The sequence below is a fragment of the Heloderma suspectum genome, chromosome 5 (genome assembly GCF_057233095.1).
Source record: "Heloderma suspectum isolate Gila_16-S chromosome 5, 16-S_ref, whole genome shotgun sequence".
Lineage (NCBI taxonomy): Eukaryota > Metazoa > Chordata > Lepidosauria > Squamata > Helodermatidae > Heloderma > Heloderma suspectum.
In genome coordinates this window covers 200,955,485-200,980,179 of record NC_139462.1, presented here as the reverse complement: position 1 = coordinate 200,980,179, position 24,695 = coordinate 200,955,485, and the positions used below count along the sequence as shown (strand labels likewise).

Here is a 24,695-nt window from a genome sequence, read left to right as displayed (position 1 = left end):
CTGCTTCACTGGCAAAGTTATGCTAGTGAAATGACTAAAAAAGGGTGGAGTCATGGGCAGGATGAGGGCAGCACAGGGGAGGACCAGGCACAGGAAATTTCCCTCCTAATGACTTCAATAGGAAGGAAAAAGACATTTTAAAATAGCCATCCCATGACAATCCCAACTTTTCCCTACCACTGATTGGCAAATGAAAACAATTTGTCTAATTATACACAGAAGATGATTAATTATTTTATTCTTTCAACTTGTGAGTAACCCTGTAGCCGAAGCTCTCAGGGTGACATACATGAATATTACCTGGGGAGGTGGTGGGCTCTCCCACACTGGAGGCCTTCAAGATGAGGCTGGACAGCCATTTGTCAGGGATGCTCTGACTTGGATTCCTGCATTGAGCAGGTGGTTGGAATTGATGGCCTTGTAGGCCCCTTCCAACCCTACTATTCTATGATTCTATGAATACAAAATAATCATTAAAATCCAGTTAAATACAATACAAAATCAGAGCAGCCACAAACATATTTTAAAATAGTGAAGCCTAAAATATCTAAAACAGCAAATACTAAAAAGATTGAAAAAAAATATCCACGGAGATAAAAAACCTCTAAAACACAATGTTAAGATAGAAGTCAGCAGTAAAAGGCCTGAGAGAATAACAGGGTATTTGCCTGGTACCAAAAAATCAGCAGAATACATGCCAGGTGGACTTCTCTGGGAGGACGGGAGCAGGGCTATCACTGAAAAGGTCCTCTCATGAGTAGTCACCCACTGAATCTCAGTATGCAGGGGCACTCAGAGCATGGGTAGGAATATATGGGAAGAATTGGTCTTTCAGATACTGTGGCCCTGAAGCCATGAGGGGTTTTATAGGTTAAAACCAGAACTTGGAATTGAGCCTGGGAACAAACCGGGCGCCAGTGCAGATATTGCAATACTGGTATAATATGATTGTAATGCCCAATTCGAGTCCATACTCTTGCTGCCATATTTTGTAGTAACTGAAGTTTCTGGACTGCCCCATATACAACACATTGCAGTAATCTACATGGGAGGTTACCAAGGCATGAATCACCAAGACCAGGCTATCATCATCCAGGTAGCTATGTAGCTGGCACACCTGCCTAAGCTGGTAAAAGGTGTTCCATGCCACAGGAGACACTTGTGCCTCTAGTTACAGAGATGGATCCACAAGCACCCCCAAACTACAAACGTGACCCTTCAGGGGGAGTGCAACCATTTCCGGAGAAGGTTGAACACCGCTACCTTGATAGACCTCAGTACCTCCATTTTATCTGGATTGAGCTTTAGTTTCTTAGCTTTCGTCCAGTCCATTAGTGGCCACCAGGGGCATTGCTAAGTTCTTAAAAGATGCAGGGCACAGGCCCATAACACAAATTTGTGTGTATCACACACACACACACACACACACACACACACGTGCGCGAGTCTAAGCACACATCTAATATATATGTGTATGTGTGCGCATGTGTGTGCATGCAGTGCGTGCGCGTGTGTGTATAGATTACATACATACATAAGAAGTATGCACTGACCCCCCACCTCACTTCAACTCAGACCTCAATTCAGCATTTTGGAAAACATCCCACTTCTCCTCGGGCCAATTTCTAGTCGGACCACTTCAGCTCAGCACCAAACCTGTGTCAAGGTTTGGAAAAATGAGTCTTTATGCTTCCTGTTGACTACCATTAGCAATTAAAAAAAAACAACCCTGTAACTTTTTCTCTTGGTCAGAACTGGATGATAATTTCAGGCATAGTAGCCCCTTAGAAGGACATTATATCTTCCCAGTGTCAGAAAAATAGGAGCAGGGTTTATATTTTGATTTTCTCTTAAAGGGAACTGCCAATAACATTTTAATTCCTTGGAAGAATTGGATAAAAATTTCAGGATTCATTGCCCCATCAGAAGATACCATCTGCCAAATTTCAGAATGATAGCCATAAAATTTTTTGTGCAAGGGTGGCCTTGACATTTTGAGGTCTCCAAAATCTCCCTGTGTTCCTTGTGGACTATTGTTCTGAAAATTACAGATAGCCCACAGTTGTCCCTAAGTAAGAAACCAGCAAAGTTTCAGAAGAATAGGTGCAGCAGTTTATGTGGGAGTTCTCCAATTTGAGGGAGGGAGGGATTTGCTTTCCCTTCCATTCACCCCTTCCCCAATAGTTTTTTGGATAAATTTGTATGAAAATGCACAGGTGATTAGTGGTGTCCCTCAGGCAAGAAACCTGCAAAGTTCCTGAAGGATATACATGCATGCAAATTTAGAATTACTAGAATTTAGTTAAATTTCACAGCTGAACTGCAGACTGGAAGGTCGGCAGGTCAGCAGTTCGAGACCCGAGTGCTGCGTGACGGAGTGAGCTCCCGTCTTCAGTCCCAGCTTCTGCCAACCTAGCCGTTCGAAAGCAAGAAATTGCAAGTAGATAATTAGGTACTGCCTCGGCGGGAAAGGTAACAACGTTCCGTGCACCTCGGTGTTCAGTCATGCCGGCCACATGACCACGGAAGCGTCTTCGGACAGCGCTGGCTCTTTGGCTTAGAAACAGGGATGAGCACCGCACCCTAGAGTCGGACACGACTGGTTGGGGATACCTTTACCTTTTTTTTTATGTTACCAGCAGGGGTGGGAAGGTGCTATTGCACTCATGTCCTGTTTGTGGGTTTCCTATAGGCATCTGGTTGACCACTCTGTGAATGCTGGTCTAGATGGACCTTGGTCTGATGCAGCATGGCTCTTCTTATGTACTTAAATATAGAGTGCCCCTGAGCATGTGCAGAATGTTTTTCTTTCACCACAGAGCACTTACATTCTCCCCCTACCAATTCTATTCCCCTCCATGCAACCATCCCTCCGCATCCTACCATCCTCCAGCAACTCTTCATAAAAAAAGATCTCTTGTTTTGTGCAACTCCTCTCTACCTCCTCCTTGTTATGCACAAGCTCTCATTGTATCTTCCTCCCCATAATTTCATTGCAGGGAAGCTCCCAACAGTAAGCTGAAAAGAAAAGTAGGGGAGAATTTTTTTGCACCTCAAAAAACAACAACCCTACACCAGAGATTAGGGATAGTGACTGCCTAATGGTCACCTTAAACACCTTCTGATTAGGATCTCTAATCCCATGGGTGTCTTGACAGTTTTTCTTTTTCTTTTAGACTTTGAGAAAAGGAAACTCTTTGCATGGCTAGCGCAATAGCCACTGGACCTAACTGTCTGAATGCTGGCAGGCTCAGTCATCTTTATAGGGGCTGCCAGGTCTCCAAATTCCATGCACGTATGTGGAAGCACAAAAAAAAATACAGCTCTTTGCTTTGACACATTTTCTTGAAAATACCAAACTTTACCTGTGACTAGCACAAAAGTCACTGGACATAACTGTCTGACATTTGGCAGGCTCCATCTGCTCCATGGGGGCTGCCAGGTTTCCAAATTCCATACACTTATGTGGAAGAACAAAAAAATTATAGCTCTTTGACACATTTTCTTGAAAAAAAACAGATTTTACCTGTGGCTAGCACAAAAGTCACTAGGCCTGTCTGGAATTTGGCAGGCTCAGTCAGCTCTATGAGGGCTGCCAGATCCCCAAATTCCATGCACGTATGTGGAAGCACAAAGAAATTATAGCTCTTTGGTTTGACAGATTTTCTTGAAAATAATAAATTTTACCTGTGACTAGCACAAAAGCAACTGGACCTGAATGCCTGAAATGTGGCATATTCAATCATCTCTATGTGGGCTACCAAGCCTCCAAATATCATGTATTTATCATACAAACTAAAAACGTTATGGCCGTTTTTGTTTTCAAGTGCCAGGTTAATGGGAAAATGTAAAAAAAAATGGCAATTAGGACAGCTCAAAAGCCTGTGTCCAAGTGGGCCCTTCCTTAACGACACCCCTGGTGGCCCACGCACTGATTATGCACTTCCACCACCTCCCCTGGATCTGATGAAAAAGAGAGACAGAGGAGCATGTCATCAGCATCCTGAAGGCACTGCACTCTAAATCTTCAGGTGACTCTACTCAGCGGTTTGATGTAGATGTCGGACAGCACAGAGGACAAGATGGAAGTCTGGGAGACCTCAAAGCACAAATGCCAAGGGTCTGAGCAACAGTTGCTCAGATATGTACAGAACCACGGTAATGCCCCCTGGCCCACTCCCAACTCAGACCACCTTCCCAGAAGGGTACCCCCATGATCTTGTGGGGAGATGGGTCCAATTCTCTCACCTCTGAGGGAGGTGGGGACGACTAGCGCATCTAGGTAATTTTAGACCTTGGCCTTACTCGTCTTGTGGGGGAAGAGGGCGGCTTTGCCGGGTCCTACGTATTACTTCAGCTGTGAACACACAGCTAACGTTTCCCTTCATCCCCGCAACCACCATCCCATGCTGACAGCTGCTTCTACATTCTTGTAGAACAGTAACAAAACTGTTTCGCCAGCCCTGATACTTAGGAAAAGGAAAGAGGCTGAGCATGTGCAGTTTTGCATTTTGAACTCGATTACATAACAGACTGCAGGAATGAAACGGAGTTTGCTTTCGCTGGCCTCATCGCCTGCCACTGGGGGTGGGTGTCGCTGGGTCTCCCTCGGGCTCTGCGGCCCTGGGTCTCGGCCCTAGAGGCACCATCGCCCGCGCGTCGGAGCTCCGCCCCCCACTTCCCCGCATAAGAAAAGTTTGCCGCGGAACAACGCCTCGTCCTCCCTTCGCCCTCCCCTCGGGGCTTGTTGTTTCTATTCCCCCAGCTTATCCCCGGCAGGCTAGGCCGCATCCCCGCGGTGCCTCTGAGAGGCCTGGCGCGGCAAGGAAGCGAGCCCAGCCAAACAGCCCGCCCTTCAGCGCGGGGCTGGCTTTGCGCGGGAGCCGAGCGCGCAGGCACGAGGCGGAGGCGCAGGCGGCGCCCGGCAGCGGTTCTCCACCCACTCGCTCGCTCGCACATGCTGCCGAGCCGCTGTCGCAGCCGCCGCCGCCAGCTGGAGCCGCGCTCCCTCAGCCGCTGACCTCCCTCCTCGGCTGCAGTCCCGGCCCGTCGCCTTCGCTCGCGGGTGGGCAGGGAATGCCCGAGCCCCTCTCGGCGGCCGCTTCCGCCGGGACGCTGCGCGGGGAGCTCGACCATGAACCCTCAGTGCGCCCGCTGTGGCAAAGTCGTCTATCCGACCGAGAAAGTCAACTGCCTGGATAAGGTGCGCGCGGGAGGGGGCAGCGCTTGGCGGAGGGGCTGGCAGGACGTGGGGGATCGGAAGGGGACCCGGAGGGTATGCGCGGGGGTGGGCGAGGGGAGGAGGACGAGGAGTGGAGGAGCCGGCCCGGGGCTGCCTCCGGGACGCGTGCCCCGCGCCCCTGCGCGTCAAGCATCCTGTTGTTGCACCTGCTTGAAGAAGAGCGCAGGGTGTCAGCCCTGGGAGATGCGCCGCTGTGCGGGGAGCGCGCTGCGGGATTCTTCTAGCGGGCTCCCTTCGCCCGGTGCCTTGAACTTAGACGAGCGAGCAAGCAAGCAAGCTAACAGCCCCCGAAGTGGATTCCCCTTTCAGCTGTGTCCTGAGGGGCAAAATGGGGGGCGGAGGCGGACTTAGAGGCTGCGGCGGGCCATTCCGCCGCTCCCCTCCCCCCACCCGCTTTCCAACAGGCCTTCGAGGGCTCCTCTGCCGCCTAAGCCCGTGCTCGCCGCCGCCTTCTCTCGCGGCCCCCAGAGAGGACCGGGGAGGGAGCGAGCGAGCGAGGCTGTGCGCGAGGAAAGGTGTGCGCAGCAGCAGCGGCAGAGTTCGGAGGGGCGTTGTGGCGAGGCAGCTCCAGAAAGGGTTAATGGCGAGTCATGGAAGGGGAGGGTGGGTGGAAGCGCAGCTCGGGCGCCTTCGCGGGAGCCGCGCTGCGGAACGGCCTGGTGTCCGCCTCGGCGTCGCTGCCTGCCGGGGAGCTAGCTGGGTTGCGGCTGCAGGGGGATGAGCGGGAGCCGTGCAGGTGGCGGAACGAGCGAGGACCCGCGCCGCCCCCCCTCGAATCAGCGCGGCGCTGGCGGGTGGGCAGACAGTAATTAACGTGTCACCCGGCCACTGACGCATTGCTAACCGTACCCCCCCGGGCGGGGGCGGGGCAAGCTTGAGCTCCCCCCCTTTTTAGAAGGGCTTCCTTAAGCCCCCTTCGGTCCGACAAGCCCGCTCTTTTCGCTATGTTCAGCGGCTCCGAAGTGTGTGGGTGGGCAGGGAGGGGGAAAGGCCGCCCTTTCCCCCCTCGAAAGGAATGCTCAGGAGCGGCCTCCGCCCCCCCGCCCCGCCTTCCTTATAGCCCTAAAGGTGAGTCCCCATTTGGGATTCCTGGCGCCCCCAGGCCTGCATTGCAGGGAGGAGATGCTTCTCGACAGGCCCTTACGCAACGGCAGCCAGCTCCTGTGGTTGACGGGCAACTCACCCAGGAGTGGGTGAGGCGCACCATCAGCACCCCTTGCATGCCATGCCCTTCGAAATTACGTCTTGTTCGCCCCATTGCTGGTGATCACAAAAGCACGATTGTTTGAGGGAAACCGCAAAAGCAGAGGCTATGACAGATGCTTCCAGTTTGATGCATCCGCGCCCTGAAAAGGGGATTAAGAGATCCTGAGTAGACTTGAGGGTGTAGGTCGTATATGTCAACACATAAGTAGGTTTAATGGGCAGTGTTCATGTTTAGAGTTTTTGGGATGGGTGATGTAGATAGATAAATGACTTCCTACTACTGCTCAAAATAATGAGAAGCATGTTTTTTGGGGTGAGTGTAAAAACATGAAGTCAGCCTGTGTTCATCTAGGGTATGTGACAGGCTAAGGAGAGGATGTGGCTTTTCACTTAAACCTTCCTCCTACCCAGCTAGATCAGTACTAATGTGATGGTTTCCTAAATTTTCAGCAAAGCACCAATCACATTGGGCATTTTTGCCATTACATAGGTCAAACCCAGTCTGTATTTAATGCTTAAAAAGGCAGACTGAGGGCATGCCTGACAAATGCTTCATAGGGTGGGCATGTCTGCTTGCTGGAAGGTTTCAAGAATATTCAAGTGAGACCATGTAAAGACTTTTGTAAGCAAAAGGGAACACTAGAGTCTGGGCAAATTCCACCCCTGGTACTGCAAGGCATATCCCCTCCTTTGTGTGTGTGTGTTGGGAGGGACCCAGAAGGAGAGGTTAGAAGAGCAGCAAGAACTGTGCAAGGAGCAGAAGAGATCTTATTTCACTAGTAGTGACATCTACCCACCATTTCAAATTTTGATGTTGGCTTATAGGTTCATAAAAACAACAGATCGTGCCAGTTGTGGTAAAGAAGGGCATCCATGCCACGTTATGGAAAATATTTCCAGTAGAACTTGTGTCATGTCTAAGTTGATTTTTTTTTTTTACTTGCATAATGAAATAAAATTCTCTATGAAGTTAGTTGTTGTGCCATCAGGGAAGGACTCTGGGGCAGAAGTCCTTGGCTCCACTCAGCAGAATGAGCTAGAGGGCTGGCTTACCACATGATAATATGTTTTCCTTCAACATCTAAAGAGCACCCCCCGCAGTAAGACCATAAAGTCCAGAGTCAAAAATGCACCAATGAAAGTGAGTAAATCCTAAAATGGGGCATCCACTGTCAGTGTATAAATGGTGCATGCTGGCAGTGATACCGTGTGTAACAATATGAATTCTCTTTCAGTATTGGCACAAAGGATGTTTCCATTGCGAGGTCTGCAAAATGGCTCTAAACATGAACAACTACAAAGGATATGAGAAGAAACCGTATTGCAATGCGTAAGTCAAGTTTGCAGAAATGTACTGGATGTTGATGGTAGCTGTCCAGGTAGACTTTTTTTTGTGGACATGTTCAGGGGGTAAGGGGCATAGCTCAGTGGTAAAGCTCATAGTTTGCAAGCAGAAGGTCCCAGATTCAATCCTTGGCATCTCCAGGTAGAGGATATATGCTTTTGAGTATATATTATGGGAAGCCTCCGCTGGCCTGGCTCCCCTATGGGATGTATAGATAGTATGTGGTCAGTACTGAGTCACATTTTCTATCTCATGTTATTGCATATGGTATTGGTACATGTGGGGTACCTCATACGGTATGAATACGCCCTAAGCCTGGCTCACAATCCAGATGTATAGTGCACCTTGTTTTCTATCGATTTCATGGCTGTACTGGGCTAAAGCAAAGGCTTGTCTCCCTTGTCGCTGACTTCCGTAGTAATGCAGAAGCAATGGAAAGTGGTGCTGGTCTGTCAGTAAGTGATGACTATTCTTTTGAAATCAAAATGATGGCCAGATTTCTTTGTGGAATTTTTTGATTTGTGAAGAAATGAAAAAAGCAATACCTGGCATGTTGTGGTCATTTTCCAAGAGTCTATGGGTCTATTAGGAACTTGTCATCAGTTTCAATTTTTTTTTGGTTGTTGCTTTATTGCATTGCTTTCCTTGGTATCAGAAGCTTGAGCATGTTGTTCTTGCTTGCTGCTAGCAATATTTGGATTACTCTTCCATAGTAAACTCTTCTTTGCAGTGGCTAATGTGTGTTTGCGTTAATAATGTATTAAAATGCATTACTGGATATTTTAAATCCTATTTTTAAAAGTTTTTATGGACTGCATGTGGGTCAGTAAGCTGAAGCTCAGTCCTGGCAATACAGATGTACAGTGGGTGGATGATTTATCTGACCAAGGAGGTGGTGGTCAGCCTATTCTGGCTGAGATTGCACTTCCCTTGAAGGATCAGGTTTGTAGCTTAGGGAAGCTGATAGATTCAGACTTATTACCTGAGGCCCAAGTAACATTTGTGTTAAGTCTTTCCATTAGCTAAGTCTGGTATGCCAGCTGTCGCTATTCTCAGGCAGAGAGAAGCTGGTCACAGTTACCTGTGCTGTGGTTACTCCAGATTAGATTGCAGGAATGCATTGTATGTGATGCTGCCTTTGAAAACTTCTTAGAAGTATCTGCTAAACCACTAATTGGACCAACTACAGGGAACATATTTCACTAGTTCTTAAGCTACATTGGCTACTGGTGCATTTATGGGCACAATTTAAAATGCTGGCACTTAGCTTTTTAAAGCCATAAATAGGTATCTAAAGGACTACATTGTCCTACCTGAGCCTGCCCAAATTTTGCGATGACTTTTAGTGGTCTCCTTCTGAAGTTTGGTGGGTGGTGACCAGAATGAAGGCCTTCTTGGTGGTGTCACCCTATATGTTGAACGCCTGCCATGAAATTTGGTGGTGATCTGCCACCAGGTGTCAGCCTTTTTTTATTTGTCCAGGCCTTTGAGCATGTCTCCTAGCAAGTTTTATCTGAGTATAGGCACTGGTTTTACCGTTTCTCCTACATCGTTGCATATCTTGTTTGATATATTGCATACTGATATTGTTTTACTGTGTTGTGAGCTGTCCTGGAAGTTTTGATAAATTGAAGGGTGGCATAAATGTTTTAAACCTCAAGATTTAGTTTGATTAGCTGGAATAAATAAGCAATTATACTATTAACAGCCCAACCCTATGAGGAATTAGGTGCGCCTCAGCCCAATGGCCTTATGTGTGACTAACTCGGCATAACATGAGCTCTAAATCATATTTCTTTAGAGACTCTATGATGACTAAGTAAAAGAATGTTACAAGTGTCCTATCACTGACATACTATAAGTACTTTAAACAGTTCTTAAAATGTATTACCCCTTCATGGATTACTGCCTTGTTGTGGCGAAGGGGCTTGCGTAACTCAGTGAAGCCATAAGCTATGCCGTGCAGGGCCACCCAAGACGGACAGGTCATGGCAGAGAGTTCTGACAAAATGTGGTCCACTGGAGAAGGAAATGGCAACCCACTCCAGTATTCTTGCCAAGAAAACCCCATGGAACGTATCACAAGGCTAAAAGATATGACGCCGGAAGATGAGCCCCTCAGGTCGGAAGGTGTCCAATATACTACTGGGGAAGAGCAGACGGAATTTCCAAGTAGCGCCAGAAAGAGTGAAGCGGCTGGGCCAAAGCCGAAAGGACACTCAGCTGTGGATGTGTCTGGCGGTGAAAAGAAAATCTGATGCTGTAAAGAACAATATTGTTTAGGAACCTGGAATGTCAGATCAATGAATCAAGGTAAGCTGGAGGTGGTCAAACATGAGATGGCAAGATTGAACATCGACATCTTGGGAATCAGCAAACTCAAATGGACAGGCATGGGCGAATTTAATTCAGGTGACCATCATATCTACTATTGTGGGCAAGAATCCCTTAGAAGAAATGGAGTAGCACTCATAGTCAACAAAAGGGTGGGAAAAGCAGTACTGGGGTACAATCTTAAAAATGATAGAATGATCTCAGTACGAATCCAAGGCAAACCATTCAACATCACAGTAATTCAAGTCTATGCCCCAACCACTGAGGCCGAAGAAGCTGAGGTTGATCGGTTCTATGAAGACCTACAACACCTTCTAGAACTAACAGCAAAAAAAGATGTCCTCTTCATCATAGGGGATTGGAATGCTAAAGGAGGAAGTCAAGAAATCACCGGGATAACAGGCAGGCATGGCCTTGGTGTACAAACTGAAGCAGGACAAAAGCTAATAGAGTTTTGCCAAGAGAACATGCTGATCATAGCAAACACTCTTTTCCAACAGCACAAGAGGCGACTCTACACATGGACGTCACCAGATGGTCAATATCGAAATCAGATTGATTATGTCCTTTGCAGCCAAAGATGGAGAAGCTCCATACAGTCAGTCAAAACAAGACCTGGAGCTGACTGTGGCTCAGATCATGAGCTGCTTCTTGCAAAATTTCGGCTTAAATTGAAGAACATAGGGAAAACCACTAAACCTTTCAGGTATGACCTAAATCATATCCCTGATGAATATACAGTGGAGGTGAGGAATAGATTTCAGGGATTAGACCTGATAGACAGAGTGCCTGAGGAACTATGGACGGAGGTCCGTAACATTGTTCAGGAGGCAGCAACGAAATCCGTCCCAAAGGAAAAGAAATGCAAGAAAGCCAAGTGGCTGTCTGATGAGGCTTTACAAGTAGCTCACGAAAGAAGGGAAGCGAAAAGCAAAGGAGAAAGGGGAAGATATACCCAACTGAATGCAGAGTTCCAGAGAATAGCAAGGAGAGACAAGAAGGCCTTCTTAAATGAACAATGCAAAGAAATCGAGGAAAACAACAGAATGGGAAAGACTAGAGATCTCTTCAAGAAAATTGGAGATCTCAAGGGAACGTTTTGTGCAAAGATGGGCATGATAAAGGACAAAGAAGGCAGGGACCTAACAGAAGCAGATGAGATTAAGAAGAGGTGGCAAGAATACACAGAAGAACCATACAGGAAAGATCTGAATGTCCCTGATAGCCATGATAGTGCGGTCACTGAACTTGAGCCGGACATCCTCGAGAGTGAAGTCAAGTGGGCCTTAGGAAGCATTAGTAACAACAAAGCTAGCGGAGATGACAGTATTCCAGCCGAGCTATTTAAAATCCTAAAAGATGATGCTGTTAAAGTGCTGCATTCAATATGCCAACAAATCTGGAACACTCAACAGTGGCCACAAGACTGGAAAAGGTCAGTTTACATTCCAATTCCAAAGAAGGGCAACGCCAAAGAGTGTTCCAACTACCGCACAATTGCGCTCATTTCACATGCCAGCAAGGTTATGCTCCAAATCCTACAAGCTAGGCTTCAGCAGTATGCGAACCGAGAACTACTGGAAGTACAAGCTGGGTTTCGAAGAGGCAGAGGAACTAGAGATCAAATCGCCAACATTCGCTGCATCATGGAGAAAGCAAGAGAATTCCAGAAAAACGTCTATTTCTGCTTCATTGACTACGCTAAAGCCTTTGATTGTGTGGATCACAACAAACTGTGGCAAATTCTTAAAGTGATGGGAGTACCAGATCACCTTACCTGTCTCCTGAGAAACCTGTACGAGGGTCAAGAAGCAACAGTAAGAACCAGAGATGGAACAACCGATTGGTTCAAAACTGGGAAAGGAGTATGACAAGGCTGCATATTGTCACCCTGCTTATTTAACTTATATGCAGAGTACATCATGAGAAATGCCGGGTTGGATGAATCAGAGGTCGGAATTAAGATTGCCGGGAGAATTATCAACAACCTCCGATATGCAGACGATACCACCCTAATGGCAGAAAACGAAGAGGATCTCAAGAGCCTCTTGTTGAGGGTGAAAGAGGAGAGTGCAAAAGCTGGTTTGAAAGTCAACATTAAAAAAACTAAGATCATGTCATCTGGCCCTATCACTTCCTGGCATATAGAAGGGGAAGAAATGGAAGCAGTGACAGATTTTACTTTCTTGGGCTCCAAGATCACCGCAGACGGTGACTGTAGCCATGAAATTAAAAGACGCTTGCTCCTTGGGAGGAAAGCTATGGCAAACCTAGACAGCATAGTAAGAAGCAGAGACATCACCTTGCCGACAAAGGTCCGTCTAATCAAAGCTATGGTTTTCTCAGTAGTAATGTATGGCTGTGAGAGCTGGACTATAAGGAAGGCTGAGCGCCGAAGAATTGATGCTTTCGAACTGTGGTGCTGGAGAAGACTCTTACGAGTCCCCTGGACTGCAAGGAGGTCAAATCAGTCCATCCTAAAGGAAATCAACCCTGAGTGCTCATTGGAAGGACAGATCCTGAAGCTGAAGCTCCAATATTTTGGCCACCTAATGCGAAGAGAAAACTCCCTGGAAAAGACCCTGATGCTGGGAAAGACTGAAGGCAAAAGGAGAAGGGGACGGCAGAGGATGAGATGGCTAGATAGCATCACGGATGCAATGAATATGAACTTGAGCACGCTCCGGGAGAGAGCGCAGGACAGGAAGGCCTGGCGTGCTATGGTCCATGGGGTCACGAAGAGTCAGACACGACTGAACGACTGAACAACAACAACAAAAATGTATTATATGTAAATCCTGCATATATGAATATTCTTCTGTTGGTTGTTAAAGAAATGTGTGTAGCATTCTTCCATTGATCAATCTGCAGTGTTTTTCTACTTTATTTCTAAAAGAAATGATAGTTTAATAACAAAAATGAATAGGTTAAAAAAATAAACAGTTGAAGTATTCAAAATTAAACAGAAACAGGTTTAATGTCATGCCAGCACAGTATATCTATGCAATCAATTTACAGTTGGCACTGATATAAGTGCCAAGTGTGGATTAAAAAAGAGGGCTCTTCAGTAAATAGAGAGCTAAAATTTTGGAGTTTTCTAGTAAGTATTGTATTTGCTTCCATGTAAGCTAAAACAGCTTCCACAACAGTAGGAAACCTTCAGGACAAGCATGGCTCATTGTTAATTGATGGGAAAGCTTCTCTATGACTAGAAACTCCCACACTTTATGCAACTGTGATTTCCCTGATAAAATTCCTTCGACTACCTTTTTTTAAAAAAGTTCCATTTCTGCTGCTTTGAAAAGAAATCATAATTGATCCCCAAATTTTGCAATCGTATTTTGGCCATGTACTAAATTGGGTATTATACATTTTTGGACTACTTGGAATCTGATGTCTGATTTTTTTTTCTTTAAACCCTCTCCCCAATACTTTGAATACTTGGGCAGTTCCACCAGACATTTAAAATAAAAAAAACCTTGTTACCATGTTTGATCAAGAACATGTATCTGATACATGTCTGAACCTGATTCTGTGACCTGAGAGTTTCTCCTTTTGCAACAGTGGATGATTGGGGAGTTAGTCTCATACTGGGAAGCTACTGCCCTCTTCAGTCCCTAGTTCTATTCCGGCTGGAGGACAGACTGCTATCTTTTCAGTAGAGCTGGCTCAGAAATTTGTGTATTAGCCAAATTAATAGGAACTAGGATGCATAACTTGGGACCCCTGGTCTAGATAATGGAATGTCATCATAAAGTTTCCTTAGAACCTAAACTCCTTCTTTCAGGTTATCAAGAAAGGCGAAAGAAGCATCAACTTATGCATACTTGATTAGAAGACAGGAGTTTGAAAGCTATTCCAGAAGGAGGGTGGGATGAAAATGAGGGAGGGAGAAAGACAATGAACTGAAGGACAAGAATGGAGGAAGGAGGGGAAGAGAGAGAAAGGGTACTTGTTACCTATCCTTAATCTGCTCAGACACACAGAAGAAGGGGAGAGCCCTTGGTGATGGATTGAAATCAAAAGTGGTGGAAAATCAAGTGTCCCCTGGCATTTACCTGGAAGAGTTCAAGGACTCAGGAAGATGAAATGTTCCATTTCTGCTTGGTCTTCCACTGGGCAGGGTGATGGGGCATGAAGATGGGTGCTAAGCTGGGACTTCCAAGCGAGACTTAGGGAACAAGGCTACTTTCGAAAGCACATTAAACTTGGGAAACTGAGGACAATTATACTGTTAAGAGAAAAAAAAGACTAGGATTTCTACTACAAAAGAAATTCTATGGGAAACAAAAAGTGTTGAAGGTGCCAGGAATGGTTTCAGAAAAGGGGTTGCAGACACTTCAGCGGGTGAGGTACTAAATTGGATGGTCACAAACATACACTGGGTTCTTGGTACTGTCAATTAATGAGTAGGAGGATGTTGCTTTGATTGTATTTTGATGTGGGGGAGACTGGCTCCATTGCTATAAGGCATTCAGGGGTAGGATATTGGGCCTCCACTGAAATTGAGTGATGTCCTGGTAATCAAGCATCATTATCCTTGGCTGCTGGCCCTTGCCTGCTTGACAGTTATGGACAGATAAAATGGAGGCATAGGGACAAAATGGAAGCACTTTGGCAACACTTTTTTTGACCACAGCCCTTTCAGTGTAGGCCATCTGCTGATTTACAAAAGTTTTTTTCCCCTTTTGTGTGTTAAGTGCCATCAGTTGGAAATCTGTCTCCGTAACATTAACCTGTCTGGAAAGTGAAAAGCCACTTGTTTCTAGACTGGATATGGAATGATTTCATTCAGATTGATTCAGGCTGCCTGAGGACTATTCTTAAATGAATTTCAAAGAGTAATGGACACAAATCCAGTCAAAGTTGTGCACTTCTATTCCACTTCCTTCTGTTGGAACAAATGTGATTTAAAAGTGTTTAACTTGGGTTGGATTGTGCCTAGTTTTTCTAGTTTGTATTCATGGTGAATGCTTGCCTGAGAGAAAATAGACCTTCCTTTTAATTCTTGGAGAGGACAAACAACCTGCCTTTCTAGCTCTTGATTCAGTTACATGTTTTTGTTTTTCATCTAGTTGGCCAAACAAAATCAAGTTGCTTTTAACAGTAATTATTTATTTTAAAATAGCCTGATTATTTTAATGCTAGTAGGAAGCTAGCGCTCCTGTTGAGTTACCGTGCAGTCAGGCTGCTAGGGGTGAAGACTGAATGCATTTGGCAACTGAGCTCCTCTTCAGTTAAAAAAAAAGAAAAGACAAAGATGTGTCTCTTGGTGTGAAAAGATGATCTACACTCTAGAAGTGTTTTCCTGAGTTGACTGAGCTGAAGACCAGATGGTTATTTTCTGCTTATGCAATTCAGAGTACATGTCATTTCAATCATTCCAATATAACTATTAGTGTTGGGAATCAGTTTATTTTGTATTGTGTATTTTAATCTGGTTTTAATATTTCTTATACTCTTTTTAAGGTGCAATCCTATGCATATTTAGACAGAAAAAAGTCCTATAACTCCCAGCATTCCCCAGCCAGCATTCTGGGAGTTGTAGGACTTTTTTCTGTCTAAACATGCATCCATAGGATTGTACCTTTACTGCCTTTAATTAGAAATAGAACTCATTCTCATTACTACAGATAGTCAAAGTTCTTTTTGGTCTAAGTCTGCTTTTGCAATAGACATGAAGTTCATTTCTTTGTTTTTAATGTTGGTTTTTTGGCACTTGTGTATATGGCTGATAAGTGTACCTTAGAGAATTGCCATTTCAAATGTTTTTAGAAATGTGGCTATAAAATGCGAATTACCCAAGGGATGTGCATATTCCTATTCCTGTGAGCAGATAAGATTGTAAGACGTGCATTATTGCTCACCAGTGGCTATATTAACTGTAGTACTCAAGTTCTTCTCCTGGGGTGCTGATCTCAACTGCACTAGGAAAAGATGAGTGTGGTATTCAGAGTGCTCAAATATCAACATCTTTAATGATGAGATATCTTGTTGCAGAAGCAGGAAACTTACAAACTGAGTCAAGTGTTGATATGACTATCATTAGGTTTTAGTCCTGATGGCTACAGCCTACCTCTAGCATCAGAGGCAGTATGCCTACATACACCAATTGGTGGGGAACGTGAGTGGGAGGGTGCCATTGCACTCATGTCCTACTTGTGGATTTCCCACAGGCAGCTGGTTGGCCACTGTGTGAACAGAATCCTGGAGTAGATGGACCTTCGGCCTGATCTAGCATGGCTCTTCTTATGTTCTTATGTGTCTTAGTTTGTGAACATGGTTGTGGAAATGAGAGTGTTCAAAATCGATCCTTAGGCTGGATTCAGGCAGGTGTTGCAGAAAAAGGAACAGACGAAGGAAGTAGGGAAAGGTTTCCTCATACTGATGTCTCATCATATGCTGGCAGCTGTGGGAAGAAGCAAACCTATGTGAACTTCCAGCTGCTTCAACTTGTGCTAAGCATGTCATGGGCACATATGTGCCTCCATAGGCTCAATTCAGCTTTTGGCATGATTGCACTCAAAAAGTTGGTTACTAAGTGATGTGTTAAAAGCTGAAGTTGGGCACAGACACAACCAGTTCTGTAAAAATCATTGTAGAAAGAGGTCTGAGGTCTCAAAACATAAAGGGGTAGCTATGTAGTATGCACGATGTCATCTGTAAGGAGGCAGGATCATTCTAATGGCAAATAGGAGGTGGCTGCGATTGTATATTATTCTTGGCATGAGGGCAAGTACTTTTTCATGGATGTAACCCCTCTGCTGGTGAAAACCAAAATGGTACAACCCATAAAACCATAAAGGTGGATCTAGACTTTGTCATATTTAGGGTAGACCCATTGAAAACAATGGGACTTATTACTCATGATGACTAACAAGTTTCACTGATTTCATTGGGTTTACTCTATGACTAAGTCTGGATCCAGCCCATATTCTAGAAGTTCAATGTGTAAGTTATGTTTGACTATTATTAAACTAATCAGTCGATCAAAGCGGACCAGACAACATGACCTGAAGTTGAGTTAATTTGGTGGCTGTGTTGGATAAATGAAATGAGCCATGAACATGATATAGATTTGCATAGTATTCTCACCTTCTCTGACAAAGCTACTACAGGTGTGATTTATTATTCAGACAGATATTTGCTAAACTGTGTCCCACAAGCCTTTCCACTTTTTTTCTCTAGCATTCTTTTTCTTCTTTGTTTCCACATTTTCTTTTCTATATTCTTACCTCCTTTTTTCCAATTCTCATGTCTGCTCCATATTTTTCCCATTCCTCCTTAGATCTTTATTTCTCTTTAGTCTTCCACATAAGAGGTTTAAGAAGATGAATGCTACGAAGTGAGTGTGTTGGGGTGGGGGAGGAAAACGACATCTCTGGATTTCTGGTTAAGTGGACCTTAAAGACAAAAGTAGATGGGGCTATAAACTCAAAAGGTGGATTTATTTTGTGGAGGTCTACAAAGCAGCAGGAGGAGTAACAGTCTGTTTACTGAAACATAATAAGAAGGTCCTTTTCCAGCCCACCTCAGGTAGGAAGAATACAGAAGAAAGTTGGTCACTGTGAATGCTGGCATACAGAAATCCTAGTTTGAGTAGGGAGAGAATTATTTTGTATCTGCCCTGTAGCAATATAATCTGCTGAGAACCTTTCCCCTCATCCCCCAGAGTTCCGCAAATATACTGCCCATAGCCAGAGCTATATGGTTCTTATCCTTACACCAGCTCTGAGAGATCGTAATTCCATTAAATAGTATCAGAAGGTTTTTTGTTTTTTGTTTTTACTTACTTTATTTGGTGCTGTTAAAATTGTAGGAGGTCCTGGCCCGCTTACTGAAGGTGCTAGCCGTTGCATGTTGGGTGCTTGTTCAGACCTAGAGGCCTGCAGACAAAGATTTGGATGGTTATTTCAAATCATCTCTGCAACTCTTGCTCAAGTAGTGCAGATCTTGCCTTTGTTCTCTGTACCAAATTTCCTTCTCCCAGATTTCTCCCACTGGCATTTCCCCCCTCTACCTTCATCCTTCTGGAGCCTTCCCTGTCTCACTTCCTTTGGGCTTCTGCTTTTTTTGGCAGTGGCTCCTGTTCTCTAGACTCATACTGCTTCTATTGTCCTTCTCTAGCACCTTCTGTCTACCCTGTGTCTCTCTCTAGGACAGCCTCTCCCAGTGTGGTGACCTCCAGATATGTTGGACTACAACTCCCAGCATTCCTGGCTATTGGCCATGCTGACTGGGACTGATGGGAGTGGAAGTTCAAAACATCTGGAGGACATCTCATTGTGGAAGGCTGCTCTAGGATCTGAGAAGCTCATAAATGGCAGCCAGAGACCATCTACTTGTCCCATTCCCTTGTAGCAGTAGGGCAGCTCAGCCAACCTTATTTAGTCTTTACCACCACCACCACCAAATATCTCGGCACATTATATTATAAATTGTAAAACAGCACAGCAGTAGAGGAGAAAGAGAAATAGAAGCCATGAGATACTTGTGGGTAGTAGGTAGGGGCAGGGAAGTCTCTAATTATGTAATAGATGTTTGTCTCTGCCCCTACCTCCATAAGCAAGAAATTCCAGTATTTCCCAAAGAACACTTTATAGATTATCTACGGATCCATTCCCAGCCATAACTTTAGTTTCCATCTCTTTTCACCATGCTTCCCCTTCCCCTTTTCTTATGGAGTCTCACTCAGGACAAATTTCTCGAAACTGAAACTGATAGTTAATAGGATACAACATAGACTTCTCCTGGAACTCCTCTATCCTCCAAGACACTGCCTGCTAAGGAAGGGGTGGGAACCTGTGGGCATCTAGATGTTGTTGGATTACAACTCCCATCAGCCCTACCCAGCATGGCCAATAGTCAGGGATGTTGGGACTTACAGTCTAACAACATCTGGAAGGCTACAGGTTCACCAACCCTGTGCTAAAACTTGGTCTTTTCATTACTGCAAGCTAAAGATTTTAAAATGTGCTTTAAAAATGCTAGGATCCTCAGGGGTTTGACTGGATGCAACGGATATTGTGCTGGAAGTCAACTTCTGTGATTTCACAGTGTGGTTGAGGCTCTGCAGTAAACTGATGTCTGTGCTTGTAGCTGAGCCAGCAGAAATCTTTTTTCCAGGTAAGAGCTACGTTTTATCAGCAGCAAATACCCGATACCCCATGTGAGGCAGAATATTAATAAGATACAGGAAGGCCTGGCGTGCTATGGTCCATGGGGTCACGAAGAGTCGGACACGACTGAACGACTGAACAACAACAACAACAACCCAGTATTCTTGCTGTGAAAACTTAATGGATCAGTACAACCAGAGATATGTCAGTATACCATTGGAAGATGGGACTCCCAGGTTGGAAGATGGTCAAAATGCTACTGGGGAGGAACAGAGGATAAGTTCAACTAGCCCCAGATGTGATGACGCAGCTAGCTCAAAGCCGAAAGGATGGCTAGCGGCTGACGGTGCTGGTGGTGAACGACGAATCCGATGTTCTAAAGATCAACACACCATAGGAACCTGGAATGTAAGATCTAGGAGCCAGGGCAAATTGGAGGTGGTTATTGGGAGATGTCAAGATTAAATATAGACATTTTGGGTGTCGGTGAACTGGAATGGACTGGAATGGGCCACTTCACATCAGATGACCACCAGATCTACTACTGTGGACAAGAGGACCATAGAGGAAATGGAGTAGCCTTCATAATTAATAATAAAGTGGCTAAAGCAGTGCTTGGATACAACCCAAAAAACGATAGAATGATCTCTATTCGAATTCAGGGTAAGCCATTTAACATCACAGTGACCCAAATATATGCCCCAACCACAGATGCTGAAGAAGCAGAAGTAGATCAGTTCTATGAGGATCTGCAGCACCTACTGGATAATACCCCAAAAAGAGACGTTATTTTCATTACAGGAGACTGGAATGCTAAAGGTGGGTAGGCAAACGACAACTGGGATTACAGGCAAGCATGGTCTGGGAGAACAAAATGAAGCAGGACATAGGCTGATAGAATTTTGCCACGACAACTCACTGTGCATAACAAACACTCTCTTCCAACAACCTAAAATATGACTTTATACATGGACTTCACCAGATGGTCGACACCGAAATCAGATTGACTACATCCTTTGTAGCCAAAGGTGGCAGACATCTATACCGTCAGTAAAAACAAGACCTGGAGCTGACTGTAGTTCAGATTGCGAACTTCTTATTGCACAATTTAGAATCAGATTAAAGAGAATAGGGAAGACCCACAGATCAGTTAGATATGAGCTCACTAATATTCCTCATGAATATGCAGTGGAGGTGAAGAATAGATTTAAGGGACTAGATTTAGTAGATAGAGTCCCGGAAGAACTATGGACAGAAGTTGGCAACATTGTTCAGGAGGCGGCAACAAAAAAAGTCCCTATGAAAAAGAAAACCAAGAAGGCAAGATGGCTGTCTGCTGAGACACTGGAAGTAGCCAATGGAAGAAAGAAGGAAAGCAAAAGGCAACAGTGATAAGGGAAGATATGCCCAATTAAATGCAAAATTCCAGAGGTTATCCAGAAGACATAAGGAATTCTTTTTAAACAAGCAATGCGCGGAAGTGGAAGAAGATAATAGAATAGGAAGGACAAGAGACCTCTTCCAGAAAATTAGAAACGTCGGAGGTAAATTCCAGGCAAAAATGGGTATGATCAAAAACAAAGATGAGAAGGACCTAACAGAAGCAGAAGAGATCAAGAAAAGGTGGCAAGAATATACGGAAGATCTGTATAGGAAGGATAATAATATCAGGGATAGATTTGACGGTGTGGTCAGTGAGTTAGAGCCAGACATCCTGAAGAGTGAGTTTGAATGGGCCTTAAGAAGCATTGCTAATAACAAGGCAGCAGGAGACGACGGTATCCCAGCTGAACTGTTTAAAATCTTGCAAGATGATGCTGTCAAGGTGATGCATGCCTATGCCAGCAGATTTGGAAAATACAAGAATGGCCAACAGATTGGAAAAAAACAACTGATAAACCCATACCAAAAAAGGGAAACACTAAAGAATGTTCAAACTATCCAACAGTGGCACTTATTTCACATGCCAGTAAGGTAATGCTCAAGATCTTGCAAGGTAGACTCCAGCAATTCATGGAACGAGAATTGCCAGCTGTACAAACTGGGTTTAGAAAAGGCAGAGGAACTAGAGACCAAATTGCCACTATCCGCTGGATAATGGAGAAAGCCAGGGAGTTTCAGAAAAACATCTATTTCTGTTTTATTGACTATTCTAAAGCCTTGGACTGTGTGGATCATCACAAATTGTGGCAAGTTCTTGGTGGTATGGGGATACCAAGTCATCTTGTCTGCCTCCTGAGGAATCTGTATAATGACCAAGTAGCAACGGTAAGAACTGACCACGGAACAACGGACTGGTTTAAGATTGGGAAAGGAGTACGGCAGGTAGGGTATACTCTCACCCTACCTATTCAACCTGTACGCAGAACACATCATGTGATGTGCTGGGCTTGATGAATCCAAGGGTAGAGTTAAAATCGCTGGAAGAAACATTAACAATCTCCGATATGCAGATGATACCACCTTGATGGCTGAAACCGAGGAGGAGCTGAGGAACCTCATGACGAAGGTGAAAGAAGAAAGTGCGAAAGCTGGGTTGCAGTTAAACCTCAAAAAAACCAGGATTATGGCAACCAGCTTGATTGATAACTGGCAAATAGAGGGAGAAAACGTGGAGGCAGTGACAGACTTTTTCTTTCTAGGCGCAAAGATTACTTCAGACGCTGACTGCAGCCAGGAAATCAGAAGATGGTTACTTCTTGGGAGGAGAGCAATGACCAATCTTGATAAAATAGTGAAGAGCAGAGACCTCACACTGACAACAAAGGTCCGCATAGTTAAATAAATGGTATTCCCCTTAGTAACCCATGGCTGCGAGAGCTGGACCCTACGGAAGGCTGAGCGAAGGAAGAGAGATGCTTTTGAACTGTGGTGTTGGAGGGAAATTCTGAGAGTGCCTTGGACTGCAAGAAGATCAAACCAGTCCATACTCCAGGAAATAAAGCCAGACTGCTCACTTGAGGGAATGATATTAAAGGCAAAACTGAAGTACTTTGGCCACATCATGAGAAGACAGGATACCCTGGAGAAGATGCTGATGCTAGGGAAAATGGAAGGCAAAAGGAAGAGGGGCCAACCAAGGGCAAGATGGATGGATGATACTCTGGAGGTGACAGACTCAACCTTGGGGGAGCTGGGGGTGGTGACAGCCAACAGGAAGCTCTGGCGTGGGCTGGTCCATGAAGTCATGAAGAGTCAGAGGCGACTGAATGAATAAACAACAACAACTCTGATTGAAGAGGGTTTTTATATTTTCACCAAGCGTAGACAGGGCTGTATTGCTCCTGCAGTAGGCTTGGAACTCATAATTTAGAGGTGCCAAGATAGTGATAAATCAGATCCAGGTTTACTTACAAGGAGATACTTTATTGAGTACAATCAGCACACAGGCGTACCCCATGGTTGGATCAGACAGCTTCTCTGAACCCAGAGCCATGGGGTACAATGGGTTTTATACCATACATGTCAGCAGTGAGGCAGCATGACAACAGCAAGTGTTAATTAGCATTTGTCTACCACTTTCTCAGCATAGGCTCTTTCCCAGCTCAGACACCTGCAGCTTGGCATAAACATAGCCTCACTACCCAGGCACATACCCTGATATGATACTAGCCTTTGTTAGCACGGAATGTGCTGAGGCTGCTCTCTGTCGACCTTTGACTCATCCTGGTAAATCAAGAGGCCTGTTAGGGAAAACAGCAACCGAAGTCAGAGAATGTTATGGATCATCTAAGCCCCTCTAAAACTACTAATAGCTTGGTTCAGGCCTGGGGCCTTACATTCCACCCCCCCGATGATCAAAGGATGATTGAATCTTCACGTCACAATCTCTTCTTACCCAGATGGCTGGATCTTCTTTGCCCTGTCGTTTGATCACCAGGAGATTGCTACCTACCTTACTGTATACTTTAAAATGCAACATGAGCAAGCACACAAAGCTATAAAACTACTACTAACAATCAAAATTATTGCAACCATTTGCTCCCCCCCACAATTCCTTGAAACCAGTCTGAAATCGGGTCGAAGAAGGACTCCCTTTCTAGGTGATGTATCTTTTCACTTTGCACATGCAGAGCCCTGACGCTGTGATTTATCACACTTTGCTTGTCAGGAATATACAGGCAACATCCCTGCTGCAGCATGGCACAAACACTGCCCTGGGCCGCTGTCTGAGGGCAGGTGGTTTTGCAAAACAACAGTTCTCATGCTTGTTATCTCTATCGCAATGGTTTCTAGTGCCTCAGCAGTGGTATATAATGCCATGTCCATTGCTCTTCCAAAAATGTTCACTTTGTACATTATTGTGGCTACTCCACCCCCAGGTAGTAAGCTCCAGGCATAATCAGCTGAACTGAAGATGTCTTGTTGCCATCTCACCTTCTAAACCCTGTAATTACCTACTGCAGGGCTCTTCAAGGTATTCACAAACCTATAGGGACCCTACAGGAGTCCCAGGAAGCATCTTCCAATCCACCCTGGGGCAACCATGGCCACACTTTTTCTCCACACATCCAATAACTACAAACCATTGGGAACCACACTCAGTATCATTTGGAGTTGTATCAGACAGTAAAGACATTTGCAGGTATTACATAGTATTTAAGAAATCATAAAATGCACACAACAAACTTTCACTGAAATCTAACACCATAAGTGGGAAACACTTCTTGCATGGTGAGGCATGATGGAGCAGATCTAGCAATCATACTGCTCCTCAGAGTTGCATGGTCAGGGCCCATCAAGATCAAGGGAAGGGCATACTCACACATGCAAAGAGTTCTAGGCCACCACTCTTGCATTGGCAACTCTACGCTGCATTAGGGATGTCAGAGAATTCTGCCATGGATCTCAGTGAGGCCGAATGCCAGTGCATTCGGCCCCCCGAAATCTGTGGCGGAACGAAGCCCCCCGCCCCACCACCCCGCGAAAGGCACGCAAAACAGAGCACTTACTTGGAATTCGCTTCCCCATTTAGGCTGTGATAGGCTACGCAAATACTTACATAGCTTATCATGGCTAACGCAGGGACGCCATTTGCGTCCTGCAGAGGCCGTGATAGGCTACGTAAATATTTATGTAGCCTATCATGGCAAAAAAAGGGAATGCAAATGGTGGCTGCTGTAGCCGCCATTTGCATTCCTGTTTTTTTCGCCGTGATAGGCTACAGAAATATTTACATAGCCTATCATGGCGAAAGACAGGGGCGCAAATGGCGGCCGCCGTAGCTGCCGCCATTTGTGCCCGCAGGCTCCACATGCCTGCGAATGCACCTGGCCGGCGGCTCCGCGGAGTTGCTGTGGAGTGGAGCTTGCCGGGTTAGGATTTTGGGGGGAGGTGCGGAGCGCCTCCCCCCCACCGTGAATCACCCCTGCGAAAAGGTAAGTGACTTTCGTACATCCCTATGCTGCATGAGGTCTGGCAAAGGGAAGTCCAAGAATCGTAGATCAAA

The 24,695-nt window shown here is 45.2% G+C and overlaps 1 protein-coding gene across 1 annotated transcript in view; it reads left to right on the top strand.

Moving 5' to 3' along the window:
* The first annotated feature begins 4,577 nt into the window (after window positions 1-4,577).
* NEBL (nebulette) overlaps window positions 4,578-24,695 on the top strand; it is a 273,576-nt gene continuing 253,458 nt past the window's right edge. The window contains exons 1-2 of the mRNA XM_084860475.1: window positions 4,578-5,203; window positions 7,684-7,778. Of these exons, the coding sequence (XP_084716601.1) occupies window positions 5,135-5,203; window positions 7,684-7,778 (164 nt within the window). The 5' untranslated portion in view covers window positions 4,578-5,134. The remainder of the gene's footprint in view (window positions 5,204-7,683; window positions 7,779-24,695) is intronic.